Source organism: Salmo salar, chromosome 09, assembly GCF_965601325.2.
Source record: "Salmo salar chromosome 09, fSalSal1, whole genome shotgun sequence".
In the NCBI taxonomy this organism is placed as follows: Eukaryota; Metazoa; Chordata; class Actinopteri; order Salmoniformes; family Salmonidae; genus Salmo; species Salmo salar.
The window spans coordinates 151,400,635-151,416,589 of NC_138299.1; the positions used below are offsets into that span (position 1 = coordinate 151,400,635).

The 15,955-nt window shown below is 41.3% G+C and overlaps 1 protein-coding gene across 1 annotated transcript in view; it reads right to left on the bottom strand.

The window, feature by feature from the left end:
- The window catches only part of dync2h1 (dynein cytoplasmic 2 heavy chain 1), a 328,531-nt gene that overhangs the window by 214,108 nt on the left and 98,468 nt on the right, over positions 1 to 15,955 (bottom strand). The window contains exons 52-59 of the mRNA XM_082956441.1: positions 14,938 to 15,046; positions 14,565 to 14,678; positions 13,989 to 14,131; positions 13,792 to 13,873; positions 13,514 to 13,674; positions 6,696 to 6,833; positions 4,277 to 4,390; positions 1,705 to 1,865 (exon numbers count right to left, since the gene is read on the bottom strand). Of these exons, the coding sequence (XP_082812567.1) occupies positions 1,705 to 1,865; positions 4,277 to 4,390; positions 6,696 to 6,833; positions 13,514 to 13,674; positions 13,792 to 13,873; positions 13,989 to 14,131; positions 14,565 to 14,678; positions 14,938 to 15,046 (1,022 nt within the window). The remainder of the gene's footprint in view (positions 1 to 1,704; positions 1,866 to 4,276; positions 4,391 to 6,695; positions 6,834 to 13,513; positions 13,675 to 13,791; positions 13,874 to 13,988; positions 14,132 to 14,564; positions 14,679 to 14,937; positions 15,047 to 15,955) is intronic.

The window sequence follows — 15,955 nt, forward strand, 5'->3', positions numbered from 1 at the left end:
AACTGTAGTCTGGCTTTTTTATTGCAGTTTTGGAGCATTGACTTCTTCCTTGCTGAGCGGCCTTTCAGGTTATGTTGATATAGGACTCGTTTTACCGTGGATATAGATACTTTTGTACCTGTTTCCTCCAGCATCTTCACACAGTCCTTTGCTGTTGTTCTGGGATTGATTTGCACTTTTTGCACCAAAGTACGTTCATCTCTAGGAGACAGAACACATCTCCTTCATGAGCGGTATGACGGCTGCGTGGTCCCATGGTGTTTATACTTGCGTACTATTGTTTGTACAGAAGAACGTGGTACTTTCAGGCAATTTGAAATTGCTCCCAAGGATGAACCAGACTTGTGGAGGTCTACAATTTTTTTCTGAGGTCTTGGCTGATTTCTTTTGATTTTCCCATGATGTTAAGCAAAGAGGCGCTGAGTTTGAAGGTAGGCCTTGAAATACATCCACAAGTACACCTCCAATTGACCCGAATGATGTCAATTAGCCTATCAGAAGCTTCTAAAGCCATGACATCATTTTCTGGAATTTTCCAAGCTGCTTAAATGCACAGTCAACTTAGTGTATGTAAACTTCTGACCCACTGGAATTGTGATACAGTGAATTATAAGTGAAATAATCTGTCTGTAAACAATTGTTGGAAAAATGACTTGTGTCATGCACGAAGTAGATGTCCTAACCGACTTGCCAAAACTATAGTTTGTTAACAAGAAATGTGTGGAGTGGTTGAATAACGAGATGTAATGATTCCAACCTAAATGTAGGTAAACTTCTGACTTCAACTGTATATGTAGATTGATTAAAGCTGGAGGATGAGGACAGATAGTACAGGCATAAAACTACAGCCGAGCACTGCCACATAGGAACATTTACAACATCAAAATAAAGAAAACCTGAGCGGCAGTACTGCATAAGTCATCCTATCTTTATTTCACTCTTCACCTGAGATGGCATGGGTTTAGTTAAATATGCAAACTATTGGGCTTGACGGTAAAGTTGTTGGGAGTAGAGCAGCTTTGTCGCAGGCCATTTGTCCCACATTTCCTATGATAGCCTATTTGATTAAACCGCAGCATTTTTTAACAAGCTGTGTACTGGATTCCTTCATTGTCAAAGACAACTCCATCAAATGTAGCAAAAACATCATTCTTTCCTTGGCTCTAATGTTAATGTTAGTTATGGGTCCTTGGCTGCAACAAGATGTTGGAATTCCTCTACTGAAGGCTTCATCATTGAGCCTACTATCGTAGGTTGGTATGTGAGGTAGCTATTGACTGGCTACAAGTGGAGTGAGGCGTAAGAATGAGCCGACAGAAGGGTGAGTGGGGAAATTACGATTATTTTGGTAATTTTTTTATTAAGTAAACTATATTAGGCCAAGCCTACATAGATTTTTTTTTATGTAATGTTCCACACAACATATTTCCGCCCCAAAAATTCAGTTTATAACTATTCCTGTACTACCCGTTCCTGTGGACTGTTTAGCCAGTCACATCATGTCCCGGACTTGACTCTAGAGCTTCCTGTCAGAATCCCGCGGGATACCTGTGTCAACCTCTAGGCCCTACATCACCCTCTATCTCTCTCTGTATCATTCTTCTAGTTATGTCTCCCTAAATCTCTCTTTCCCTAAATATCTAGTTCTCTCTCCCTCTCCTTCTCTCCCCTCCCTACCTCCTTTCCTCCCTCCGCATCTCTCACCTCTTCATGCTGACCCAGGAGGTGTCGAATATGCCCATGAGTCGCAGCACCCCCTCTAGGATGTCTCTGATAACGTCAGGAGGCATCCTCAGGGAGCGGATCTCTGATAGAGACTCTGGTTTGATGTTCCCCACAGCTCGCTTAGCCTCATCCACCAGGGGCTAGAGACAAACACACACACATGTATTGTAAGGATATTCTGGTTATTTTCACCTGCACTTCTCTCAGCTCGTCGTCCAGAGGTACAACAACAGGTACAATAGGTAAAACAATAGAGGCAAAACAACAGGTACTACAACAACAGAGGTAAAACAACAGGTACAATAGGTAAAACAATAGAGGAAAAACAACAGGTACAACAACAGATAAAACAGCACAGAGGTAAAACAACAGGTACAACAACAGGTACAACAACACAGAGGTAAAACAACAGATAAAACAGCAGAGGTACAACAGGTACAACAACAGGTAAAACAACAGAGGTACAACAGGTACAACAACAGGTACAACAACAGGTAAAACAACAGATAAAACAGCAGAGGTACAACAGGTACAACAACAGGTAAAACAACAGATAAAACAGCAGAGGTACAACAGGTAAAACAACAGGTACAACAACAGGTAAAACAGCAGAGGTACAACAGGTACAACAACAGGTACAACAACAGGTAAAACAACAGAGGTACAACAGGTACAACAACAGGTACAACAACAGATAAAACAGCAGAGGTACAACAGGTACAACAACAGATAAAACAGCAGAGGTACAACAGGTACAACAACAGATAAAACAGCAGAGGTACAACAGGTACAACAACAGATAAAACAGCAGAGGTACAACAGGTACAACAACAGGTAAAACAACAGATAAAACAGCAGAGGTACAACAGGTACAACAACAGATAAAACAACAGAGGTACAACAGGTACAACAACAGGTACAACAACAGATAAAACAGCAGAGGTACAACAGGTACAACAACAGGTACAACAACAGGTAAAACAGCAGAGGTACAACAGGTAAAACAACAGGTAAAACAACAGATAAAACAGCAGAGGTACAACAGGTACAACAACAGGTAAAACAACAGAGGTACAACAGGTACAACAACAGATAAAACAGCAGAGGTACAACAGGTACAACAACAGGTACAACAACAGGTAAAACAGCAGAGGTACAACAGGTAAAACAACAGGTACAACAACAGGTAAAACAACAGAGGTACAACAGGTACAACAACAGATAAAACAGCAGAGGTACAACAGGTAAAACAACAGGTAAAACAACAGATAAAACAGCAGAGGTACAACAGGTAAAACAACAGATAAAACAACAGATAAAACAGCAGAGGTACAACAGGTACAACAACAGGTAAAACAACAGAGGTACAACAGGTACAACAACAGGTACAACAACAGGTAAAACAGCAGAGGTACAACAGGTACAACAACAGGTACAACAACAGGTAAAACAACAGAGGTACAACAGGTAGAACAACAGGTAAAACAACAGATAAAACAGCAGAGGTACAACAGGTACAACAACAGGTACAACAACAGGTAAAACAACAGGTAAAACAACAGAGGTACAACAGGTACAACAACAGATAAAACAGCAGAGGTACAACAGGTAAAACAACAGATAAAACAACAGATAAAACAGCAGAGGTACAACAGGTACAACAACAGGTAAAACAACAGAGGTACAACAGGTACAACAACAGGTAAAACAACAGATAAAACAGCAGAGGTACAACAGGTACAACAACAGGTACAACAACAGGTAAAACAGCAGAGGTACAACAGGTACAACAACAGGTACAACAACAGGTAAAACAACAGAGGTACAACAGGTACAACAACAGGTAAAACAGCAGAGGTACAACAGGTAAAACAACAGGTAAAACAACAGATAAAACAGCAGAGGTACAACAGGTACAACAACAGGTAAAACAACAGAGGTACAACAGGTAAAACAACAGGTAAAACAACAGATAAAACAGCAGAGGTACAACAGGTACAACAACAGATAAAACAGCAGAGGTACAACAGGTACAACAACAGATAAAACAGCAGAGGTACAACAGGTACAACAACAGGTACAACAACAGGTAAAACAGCAGAGGTACAACAGGTAAAACAACAGGTACAACAACAGGTAAAACAGCAGAGGTGCAGAGGTACAACAGGTACAACAACAGGTACAACAACAGGTAAAACAACAGAGGTACAACAGGTACAACAACAGATAAAACAGCAGAGGTACAACAGGTACAACAACAGGTAAAACAGCAGAGGTACAACAGGTACAACAACAGGTACAACAACAGGTAAAACAGCAGAGGTACAACAGGTAAAACAACAGGTACAACAACAGGTAAAACAGCAGAGGTGCAGAGGTACAACAGGTACAACAACAGGTACAACAACAGGTAAAACAACAGAGGTACAACAGGTACAACAACAGATAAAACAGCAGAGGTACAACAGGTACAACAACAGGTAAAACAACAGATAATAAAGAGATGTGAATGTGGGGACATGTATTGTAAGAATATTCTGGTTGTTTTCACCTGCACTTCTCTCAGCTCGTCATCTATTTTCCCCTTCCTCTCTTCACACTTAGACACCTCCTGAGCAATCTTCCCTTTGATTTTCTCCATCTCAGTCTTCTGGTCACTGGCATTCTGAAACCCAGAGCAAAGAGGGGAGGTGAGGAAGTGATGGAGTCCATTCTGGCTCAGGTGAAAGATGAGATAGAGGGAGGGAGACTGATTGGTAATGAAAAGTCATCGGAATCAAAAAAAATATCACATTTCTACCACCTCATTCTCTCCCCTCATCCTCCCTGTCTCTTCCCATCCCTCCTCCCCTCAACCTCCTAATTTAGCCCATCCCTCCAACTCCCTGCCTCCTGTCTGCAGCTACATGGGGGAGTTGTTTCTGCCCACAAGCACGCATCTGCCTCCTAATTACACTCCCCAAACTCACACCCCTCATTCACTCACAGCTCAATTACAGTACCAGTCAAAAGTTTGGATAGACCTACTCCTTCAAGTGTTTTTCTTTATTTTTACTATTTTCGACATTGTAGAACTATAGTGATGACATCAAAACTATGAAATAACACATATGGAATCATGCAGTAACCAAAAAATTGTAAACAAATCAAAATATATTTTTTATTTGAGATTCTTCAAAGTAGCCACCCTTAGCCTTGATGACAGCTTTGCACATTCTTGGCATTCTCTCAACCAGCTTCATGAGGTAGTCACATGGAATGCATTTCAAATATCAGGCGTGCCTTGTTAAAAGTTAATTTGTGGAATTTCATTCCTTCTTAATGCGTTTGAGCCAATCAGTTGTGTTGTGACAAGGCAGGGTTTCTTCAAGTGCAGTCGCAAAAACCATCAAGCGCTATGATGGAATTGGCTCTCATGAGGACCCTCACAGGAAAGGAAGACCCAGAGTTACCTCTGCTGCAGAGGATAAATTCATTAGCGTTACCAGCCTCAGAAATTGCAGCCCAAATAAATGCTTCACGGAGTTCAAGTAACAGACACATCTCAACATCAACTGTTCTGAGGAGACTGTGAATCAGGCCTTTATGGTTGAATTGCTGCAAAGAAACCACTACTAAAGGACACCAATAAGAAGAAGAGACTTGCTTGGGCCAAGAAACACGAGCAATGGACATTAGACCAGTGGAAATCTGTCCTTTGGTCTGATTTTTGGTTCCAAACGCAGTGTCTCTGTGAGACCCAGAGTAGGTGAATGGATGATCTCCGCATGTGTGGTTCCCACCATGAAGCATGGAGGAGGTGGTGTGATGGTGCTTTGCTGGTGACACTGTTAGTGATGTATTTAGAATTCAAGGCACACTTAACCAGCAAGAGTATGCAAATACGTCATAAAGGCAAAGGATGGCTACTTTGAAGAATCTCAAATATAAAATGTATTTTGATTTCTTTAACACTTTTTTGGTTACAGCATGATTCCATATGTGTTATTTCATAGATTTGATGTCTTCACTATTATTTTACAATGTAGAAAATAATAAAAAATAAAGAAAAACCCTTGAATGAGTAGGTCTGTCCAAACTTTTGACTGATACTGTATGCCCTCCCTCTCTCTCTCTTTCCCTCCATCTCTGTGACTGAGGAGAGAGATGGTGAGATATCTTCACTAATGAACAGAGCTTTCCCCAATACATCAACCCATCAGGGAGAAGAGGAAAGTGAAAGAAACAGAAAACATTAGCTATGAAGTATGAGGACACACTCACTCAAACTATGCAGTAGAGCGTAGCAGGTAGAGAGAAGGGCAAAGACACAGAGAAAGTTTGGATGAAAAGTTGGTGCAAAACCTTAGCCTGAAGGAGATGGAAGTCCCTGTGGGGACCCCTGTCCCAGTATATCACTGCCACATCACAAGCCAGCCCAGACAACACACAAACACATTACAAACACACACACACACATCTCTGGGATCTGAGGCTGGCGGGCCATGCATGGTGGGCTTATGAATAATCAGGGTGAATTATGGGTGGGAAAAATGAATAGCTGTCCGAGACAGAGAAGAGTGAGAGAGAGAGACAGAGAGAGACAGAGAAGAGTGACAGAGAGAGAGAGACAGAGAAGAGTGAGAGAGAGACAGAGAAGAGTGAGAGAGAGACAGAAGAGAGAGAGACAGAAGAGAGAGAGACAGAAGAGTGAGAGAGAGAAAAAGAAGCTGTTATTAGAATCTGCTCAGCAGTTGTCACGGAAACGACTTGGCGAATCGGACAACCAGGTCTGTCCACCGGAGGCTTAAAGAGGTGTCAAAGAGACTTGTCACGCTCCACACACACCTACGCACAAAGACTGCTCATGCTCAGAGAAACAACTATACACAAATGTACAGACACACTCCAACGCTCACCGCTGCAAAAACACGCACTCACAAACACACGCACGCACGCACGCACGCACACACACACACACACACACACACCTGCATAGAGGTGGTGATCTCCTGCAGGGCTGAGTCTGCCTCCTGCTGTTTGGTCCTCAGCAGAGTGCTCTGCTCAGCAGCCCGCCTCTTCAGCTCATCCACCAATGCCTTCGCTTCGTTCAGCTTAAACACGCCCGCCTGGGGGGGGGGGGGGGGGGGAAGCCAACCACATCAGATGTCACAATTAGGTCTCATGATATGACTATATGTTCATTCAGCAGACTGTTTCATCCTAAGCAAGATACAGTAAACACATACATCTGCATATGCACTGCTGCAGGGAGTTTGTGTGTGAGCATTACTGTAAGTGAATGCTAAGTATGTGTATATGGTGTGTATATAGTGTGTCTGTGTATAGGTGGTGTGTGTGTGTGTGTATAGTGTGTGTGGCCCTGTCCGGGGGTATCATTGGATGGGGCCACAGTGTCTCCTGACCCCTCCTGTCTCAGCCTCCAGTATTTATGCTGCAGTAGTTTATGTGTCGGGGGGCTAGGGTCAGTCTGTTACATCTGGAGTATTTCTCCTGTCTTATCCAGTGTCCTGTGTGAATTTAGGTATGCTCTCTCTAATTCTCTCTTTGTTTCTTTCTCTCTCTCGGAGGACCTGAGCCCTAGGACTATGCCTCAGGACTACCTGACATGATGACTCCTTGCTGTCCCCAGTCCACCTGGCCGTGCTGCTGCTCCAGTTTCAACTGTTCTGCCTGCGACTATGGAACCCTGACCTGTTCACCGGACGTGCTACCTGTCCTAGACCTGCTGTTTTCAACTCTCTAGAGACAGCAGGAGCGGAAGAGATACTCTGAATGATCGACTATGAAAAGCCAACTGACATTTACTCTTGAGGTGCTGACTTGTTGCACCCTCGACAACTACTGTGATTATTATTATTTGACCATGCTGGACATTTGAACATCTTGGCCATATTTTGTTATAATCTCCACCCGGCCCAGCCAGAAGAGGACTGGCCACCCCTCATAGCCTGGTTCCTCTCTAGGTTTCTTCCTAGGTTTTGGCCTTTCTAGGAAGTTTTTCCTAGCCACCGTGCTTCTACACCTGCATTGCTTGGTGTTTGGGGTTTTAGGCTGGGTTTCTGTACAGCACTTTGAGATATCAGCTGATGTAAGAAGGGCTATATAAATACATTTGATTTGATACACCACCATTCAAAAGTTTGGGGTCACTTAGAAATGTCCTTGTTTTCCATGAAAACATACATGAAATTAGTGGTAAAATGAATAGGAAATAAAGTCAAGACGTTATAAATAGGTTAAAAATAATGTTTTTTAATTGATTTCGTCAAAGAATCCTCATTTGCAGCAATTACAGCCTTGCAGACATTTGGCATTCTAGTTGTCAATTTGTTGAGGTAATCTGAAGAGATTTCATCCCATGTTCCTGAAGCACCTCCCACAAGTTGGATTGGCCTGATTGCCTTCTTACGTACCATACGGTCAAGCAGCTCCCACAACAGCTCAATAGGGTTGAGATCCGGTGACTATGGTGGCCACTCCATTATAGACAGAATACCAGCTGACTGCTTCTTCCCTAAATAGCTATTGCATAGTTTAGAGCTGTGCTTTGGGTCAATTGTGCTGTTGTACGAGGAAATTGGCTTCAATTAAGCAACGTCCACAGGGTATGGCATGGCGTTTAAAAATGGAGTGATAGCCTTCCTCCATCAAGATCCCTTTTACCCTGTACAAATCTCCCACTTTACCACCACCAAAACACCCCAGACCATCACATTGCCTCCACCATGCTTGACAGATGGCGTCAAGCACTCCTCCAGCATCTTTTCATTTTTTTCTGCATCTCACAAATGTTCTTCTTTGTGAGCCGAACACCTCAAACTTAGATTTGTCTGTCCATAACACTTTTTTCCAATCTTTCTCTGTCCAGTGTCTGTGTTCTTTTGCCCATCTTAATCTTTTCTTTATATTGGCCAGTCTGAGATATGGCTTTTTATTTGCAGCTCTGCCTAGAAAGCCAGCATCCCGGAGTCGCCTCTTCACTGTTGACATTGAGACTGGTGTTTCGCTGGTACTATTTAATGAAGCTGCCAGTTGAGGACTTGTGAGGCGTCTGTTTCTCAAACTAGACACTAATGTACTTGTCCTCTTGCTCAGTTGTGCACCGGGGCCTCCCACTCCTCTTTGTATTCTGGTTAGAGACAGTTTGCGCTCTTCTTTGAAGGGAGTAGTACACAGCATTGTGCGAGATCTTCAGTTTCTTGGCAATTTCTCGCATGGAATAGCCTTCATTTCTCAGAACAAGAATAGACTGACGAGTTTCAGAAGAAACTGTATATTGACCTTTTTCTACTGTATGTTTGTTTATTCCATGTGTAACTCTGTGTTGTTGTATGTGTTGAACTGCTTTGCTTTATCTTGACCAGGTCGCAGTTGTAAATGAGAACTTGTTCTCAACTAGCCTACCTGGTTAGATAAAGGTGAAATCCTTTTTTATTTTTAAGTTATTTGTTTCTGGCCATTTTGAACCTATAATCGAACCCACAAATGCTGATGCTCCAGATACTCAACTAGTCTAAAGAAGGAAGTTTTATTGCTTCTTTAATCCGGACAACAGTTTTCAGCTGTGCTAACATAATTGCAAAAGGGTTTTCTAATGATCAATTAGCTAATCCAAGTTTATCATTTTTAAAGGCTAACACAACGTGCCATTGAAACACAGGAATGATGGTTGCTGATAATGGGCCTCTGTACACCTATGTAGATATTCCATTAAAAATCAGCCGTTTCCAGCTACAATAGTCATTTACAAAATCTACACTGTATTTCTGATCAATTTTATGTTATTTTAACGGACATATTTTCTTGCTTTTCTTTCAAAAACAAGGACATTTCTAAGTGACCCCAAAATGTTGAATGGTAGCGTATATAGCGTGTGTATATAGTGTGTGTATAGTGTGTGTATATAGTGTGTGTGTGTATAGTGTTTGTATATATGGTGTGTGTATATAGTGTGTGTGTGTATATATAGTGTGTGTATATAGTGTTTGTATATAGTGCGTGTATATATAGTGTTTTTTTTATTTTTATTATTTATTACAAAAAACACAAGGAAGGGGTAACATTAAAGTATTAGAACATGAAGGACAAACAATACAGCACCAAGACACTATCAAACATGTATCAGTCTTTCTGCAACAGAGCCATCCTTATGTGTGAGGGTGCGTGTGCATGATAGTGATATAAAATATATGTCATAGTTTCCTTTTTCATGATCAGCACGAACCCTCCAAGATCCCCCCACAGTTCCCCAATAGCTGTCCCTCAACCCTCCAAGATCCCCCCACAGTTCCCCAATAGCTGTCCCTCAACCCTCCAAGATCCCCCCCACAGTTCCCCAATAGCTGTCCCTCAACCATTTGAGACCCCTCCCACAGTCCCCCCCCACCGGAAGAAAAAAAATAAAAAATACAATTAATTAACCCCCCAATGCACCAACAACCAAGAGAATAAACTAAAGAGAAAAAAGGAAAAGACAGAAGAAAACAGCAAACAATGCAATTTTTTAATTTTTTTAAATAAAACATTTAAAACAAAGGACATCAAGGACAACTGAAATCATAACAGCAATGCCTACTTTATGTGTTTGTGCGCATGTCTGGCACTATTACATGTATGTCTGTGTTCTTGTATGTGTTTATTTGAATGAGAGTGTGTGTGTATGCATGAGTACAAACACCTCCACGGCATCAGCCTCAGCCTCATTAGTTATAAAAACACTGCCACTTAGTGTCATTCAAATGTACTTTTATTATGTTTTATTTAGACTTTTTTTCCCCTTTATCTTTTGACCATCATTCTCTCTCTCACACAGTAACTCCACTCCCACTTGTCTCCAATTCCACATACCAACCCTCAGCCCATCCCATCTATCTCTGCTGGCCACCCACTTCGTGTTTCTACGCAACACATATCTTTCAACTATGCTATGATGTTTAACGTACAATTTCAATCTATCTAATCAAACAGAATCTACAGATTGCGTGTTGAAGACAAATACTTTTACTAAGAGTATTAGTATATTAGTAATTGACTGACCCGGTCTCTCCAGATCTCCTAACAGTACTATTTCTAGGGTGAATTTTAGATCAATGCAATGCATTTTCAGCCATTCCTGAACCTGAGACCAGAAACAGGCTACCTGAGGGCAATACCAAAATAAATGGTATATTGATTCTCTATCCTCACAACAAAATCTGCAGAGCTTTGATGATTTCATGCCCCAAATATTCAACATTTTGTTGGTGGCAAGAATTCTATATAATAATTTCAGCTGAAAAGCACAGAGTCTTGAATGTTGCGTTGTTTTATAAATCAACACATACCATGGAATCGGTACATCAAAAATCTCTTCCCAACTATTTTGCAATCTGTATGGCACAGTTGTCAACATCCTGGTATAAATAGGAAACTGGTATACTTTCCCATTTATGATATTTTTATTCCTCTGCCAGTTTTGATCCTTTATATTGAGCAGACAGACCAGTTCCCTACCTCCTCCCGCTGCCACCAACCTCCTCCATTTTTGGGGCAATGCTGTAATAAATTGGTTGTACTCTTGGATTGAGCAGACCTTCCTGTACAATTCTGATAACTCCATGAAGGACATAACTCTACCATTACAATATCATTTAACAACAAAATACTTTCAAACAAAAATATTTTCAAACATCTTTCCCATAAATACAGGTATTATATCAACCAGCACATTTGAGTTCAGCCATAATATTTGTTCTATCTTTTCAGGGAGTTGAAATTGTAGCCAGCTCTGCAATGCTTGTTTGAAAAAGACAGATACTTTGAAAAAAGTATCATTTTCAATTAATCCAAAATGAGACATGGCAATCTGCACAAAGGCAAAAAGGCCATTTTTAAACAATGGATGAGCTTTTCTTAGTAATCTACTTGAGAACCATTTAGGGTTCAAATACAACTTTTGAATGAGTTAAGCTTTTAGAGAGAGGTTTAGTGCTTTTATAGTTAATCATCTCAACCCACCCAATTCATATTCATTATATAGATAGGCTCATTTTATTTTGTCTGGTTTAGTGTCCCAGATAAAGCGAAATATTTTTTGCTCATATGATTTGAAAAATGAATCATCAGGAGTAGGCAGCGCGATAAGTAAGTGAGTAAACTGAGATATGACTAAGGAGTTAATCAGGGCAATTTTTCCATAAATATACAGGTATTTACCTCTCCATGGTTGCAGGATCTTGTCTATTTTTACATGTTTTCTATTGAAATTCATTGTGGAGAGCTTATTTATATCTTTTGTGATATGAATACCGAGTATGTCTACTTCACCATCAGCCCATTTTAGGGGTAAGCTGCAAGGTAATGTAAAAGTTGTATTTTTTAAGGATCCAATACGTAATATTGTACACTTATCATAATTAGGTTTTAGTCCAGAGAGTACAGAAAAGTTATCTAGATCTTTAATAAGACATTGCAGGGATCTAGCTTGCAGACTCAACATAAAACTTGAGTCTTCAGCATTCATGGACACCTTTGTTTTTAAGCCTTGGATTTCTAATCCTCTAATGTTGTTATTGGATCTGATTTTAATAGCTAGCATTTCGATGGCCATAACGAATAGGTTATGGTGACAGCGGACACCCTTGTTTAACTCCTCTTGACAATTCAAAACTCTCTGAGATGTAGCCGTTTACTATTTTACACCTGGGGTTGCTATACATTATTTTTACCCATTTTATAAGAGAATTACTGAAATTGAAAAAAATCCAGTCTTACTTTATGAAATGCCTTTTCAAAATCCGCTATAAATACCATTCCTGGCTTCTTATACGTTTCATGATGTTCTATTATTTCTAGTAGTTGTCGTATATTATCTCCAATGTATCGTCGATGTAAAAAACCTGTCTGATCAGGATGAACAATACCTGGTAAAACCCTTTTAATTCTGAGTGCTATGCATTTTGCATCACAACATTGAAGTTTAAGGGGCCTCCAGTTTTTTAGATAGACCGGGTCTTTATATTTGCCATCTGGGTCTTGTTTTAATAATAGAGAAATCAGACCTTCCTGCTGAGTACCTGATAGACTACCATTTCTATAGGAGTAGTTAAAACAATCTAACAATAGAGCTTTTAGTACATCAATAAAATACTTGATATACCTCTACTGGTATGCCATGGGGTTTTTCCAGACTGAAAGGATATAATAGCCTCAAAAAGTTCTTCCTCTGTAATTTGGCCTTCACACTGATCTTTCTATACATTTCTTAATTTTCCATTTTTTATATTATTTGGAAACAATTCCTTACCGTAATCTTCATTCAGTGGGAGAGGATGAGACTGAAAAGAGAACATCTGCCTAAAATAATTTGCTCCTCTTTTAAAATATCATTCGGAGAATCATAGATGACTCCATCTTCAGTAACGAGTTTCTGCAAATTCTTTTTGTTAGCGTTCCTGCATTGGAGATTCAAGAAGAATTTTGTGCATTTTTCTCTATATTCCATCCAGTTTGCTTTATTTTTGTAATGGATTACATTAGATCGTTCCTGAATAAGTTCCTCAAGTTCTTTTTGTTTTTCCTCTAACTTATTTTGTATCTCTGTAGTATCATTTTTATTGCCATCTACCTGTACTATTAGTTCATGGATTTCCCTTGTTAGTCTTGTTTCTTTAGCCAGAAACTGCTTTTTTATTATTGTTGAATATTGTGTATATAGTGTTTGTATATAGTGTGTGTATATGGTGTGTGTGTATATGGTGTGTGTATAAAGTGTGTGTATATGGTGTGTATATGTTGTGTGTGTTACCTGTAGATGTTGCTGTCTGAGAGTGAGCTGGCTCTGTTTGCTGCTGTAAATGGATGTGTAGACATGGAGGAAGGCCATGTACTGGCTGGGTGTGGCTCCATATTCTCTACAAGACTCATGGATCATCAGGAAGGAGCGACACAGATCACCCTGACCCGACGCTGGGAGGGACAAACGAGACAGAACATATCCACGAGTGACTAGCTAGTTTAGAGCTAGTTCTCTATAGTCTGACTATGACTTACTAGGACTCTGGTGGCAGGGATGTTTTCTCCTACCTGAGCCTTTTCTCTTGTGGCCTTTCTCTCCTCCACTCTTCTCCCCCTCTCCCTCCACCTTAGCCAGTAGCATCTCAGGGATCTGACAGGACAGCATCAACACGAAGGTTATGAAGGAAGACAGAGCTAATGACAATATTATAATCCTGTATGATGCTATGTTCTCAACCCTCCCTCCCTCCATCCTCTCCTCCCACCTTCTTCATGCTGCTCTCAGACCACCCGTCCATCCACTGGACGGAACACCTGCGGTAGAGAGCCGGGTTGCTCTCACAGCTAATGGTGAAGTTAGAGTTGGTGCAGTCCATGATCAACACTATGTGTAGGTTCTGCTGGATTCCTGAGAGAGAGAGCGAGAGAGCGAGAGAGAGAGAGGGGGATGGAGATGAAGGGAGAGAAACAAAGAAAAAGAAACAAAGAGAGGGTGTAATGGCTTGTGTAGTGCTGTCCTTGTCCATTTACTCCCCCGCTGAAAGGCCAGTAGTTTAGTCAGAGGAACTCAGAGGGAAGAGACATCTATTGATCTGATTCTGCAGCATCTACAGAACAAACACAGCATCATAATAAACGCGGGGGAGGAAAGGGATGAAGTGAGAGGAAGGAAGAGAGGGAGAGGAGATGAGAGAACCGAGGATGTGTAGATGTGCCGATGTGACCTTCAGCAAGACACTTAACCCTAATTGCTCCTATAAATCGCTCTGGATAAGAGCGCCTGCTAAATGACTACAATGTAATGTCATGTAGATGAGTAGCTAGATAGATGAGTCTCTCACGGTAGGCAAAGTAGTTGAAGAGGGGTCCGGTGAATCCGTCCTGGGATGCAGGATCTTTGAGAGAGGAGAGGAGGGGCTCCAGCTCCTCTGGGGAGTACAGGCCTGGAACCTCACCTACAACACACATATAACACACACTGATCTCAGTACAGTACAGGCTCCAGGCCAGTACCTCACCTACAACACATATTACACTGAACTCAGTACAGTACAGGCCCCAGGCCAGCACCTCATCTACAACAAACATCACTTTGAACTGAAAGAGTACAGACTCAGCACCTCACCTGGGATTTATGACACATGGTTTCATTTGATTTTATTCATCATCAGACATTGTGTATTCCATTTGTGTAGTTGTTTATATGCGACTGACCAGAGGACAGCAGGCTGTTGACCATCTCCAGGAAGGCTGGGTGGACAAACTGATAATCCTCCAGCAACAGCACCACCTGTTGGCCCTCCAGACCTGCCAGCTGCATCACCTACACAGAAGAGAACACACAGTCAGGTGTGTGTGTGATTTGATGTTCCCTGCAGCATGCTTTGCCTTGTCCAGCTCTGCCTTCACCAGTGTTTCCCTATGATTTACTTTCAGCAGCAGTGGTAAAGTTAGGGGGGGGGGGGGGTCCTTTTGCTGGGGAGGTCTGGGGGCATTCACCCCCGCGACACCATCTCAAATATAATTTTCCCTTTAAAAGCATTATCACATTTATGTCATTTACATTTACGTCATCACCTGTAGCCCAACTGATGCAGCATAGCGGCTTTAAATAAATAGGCTGAAGCATGAGGTTGCCCATCTGCATTTACCTCATGGGAAGAAAAAAAAAAGATTGAATGCATCAAATTCTACAACTATACCTTGGAACCTGTCATTTTTTCTGGATCAAAATGGGGCATAGAGGGTGAGCGTGGTAGGGGTGTGACAGTGGGCGTGGCCAATGGAGTGGTCTCCCAACTGAACATTTTAGAGGCCCTCCTCTTGGCCGCAGAGACAACATTTTGCTGTTTTAAAGCACATTTCCTGCAATTCCACATATTTTGGCATGGGGCAGAGAGAGAATGTGCTGTTGTAAAGCTAATTTCCAACAAATCTACATATTTTGGCATGGGGCAGAGAGAAAATGTCATGTTTTAAAGCAAATTTACAACAAATCTACATATTTTGGCATGGGGCAGAGAGAGAATGTGCTGTTTTAAAGCTAATTTCCAACAAATCTACATATTTTGGCATGGGGCAGAGAGAAAACGCCATGTTTTAAAGCTAATTTCCAACAATTCTACATATTTTGCAGTGGCTTATGCCATGTCTTATGCTATCTGAGTGACTAAAACATAATAACAAAATGAATGCCCCATGCCATGACATCTTTGGAATGTTTGATTCTCCC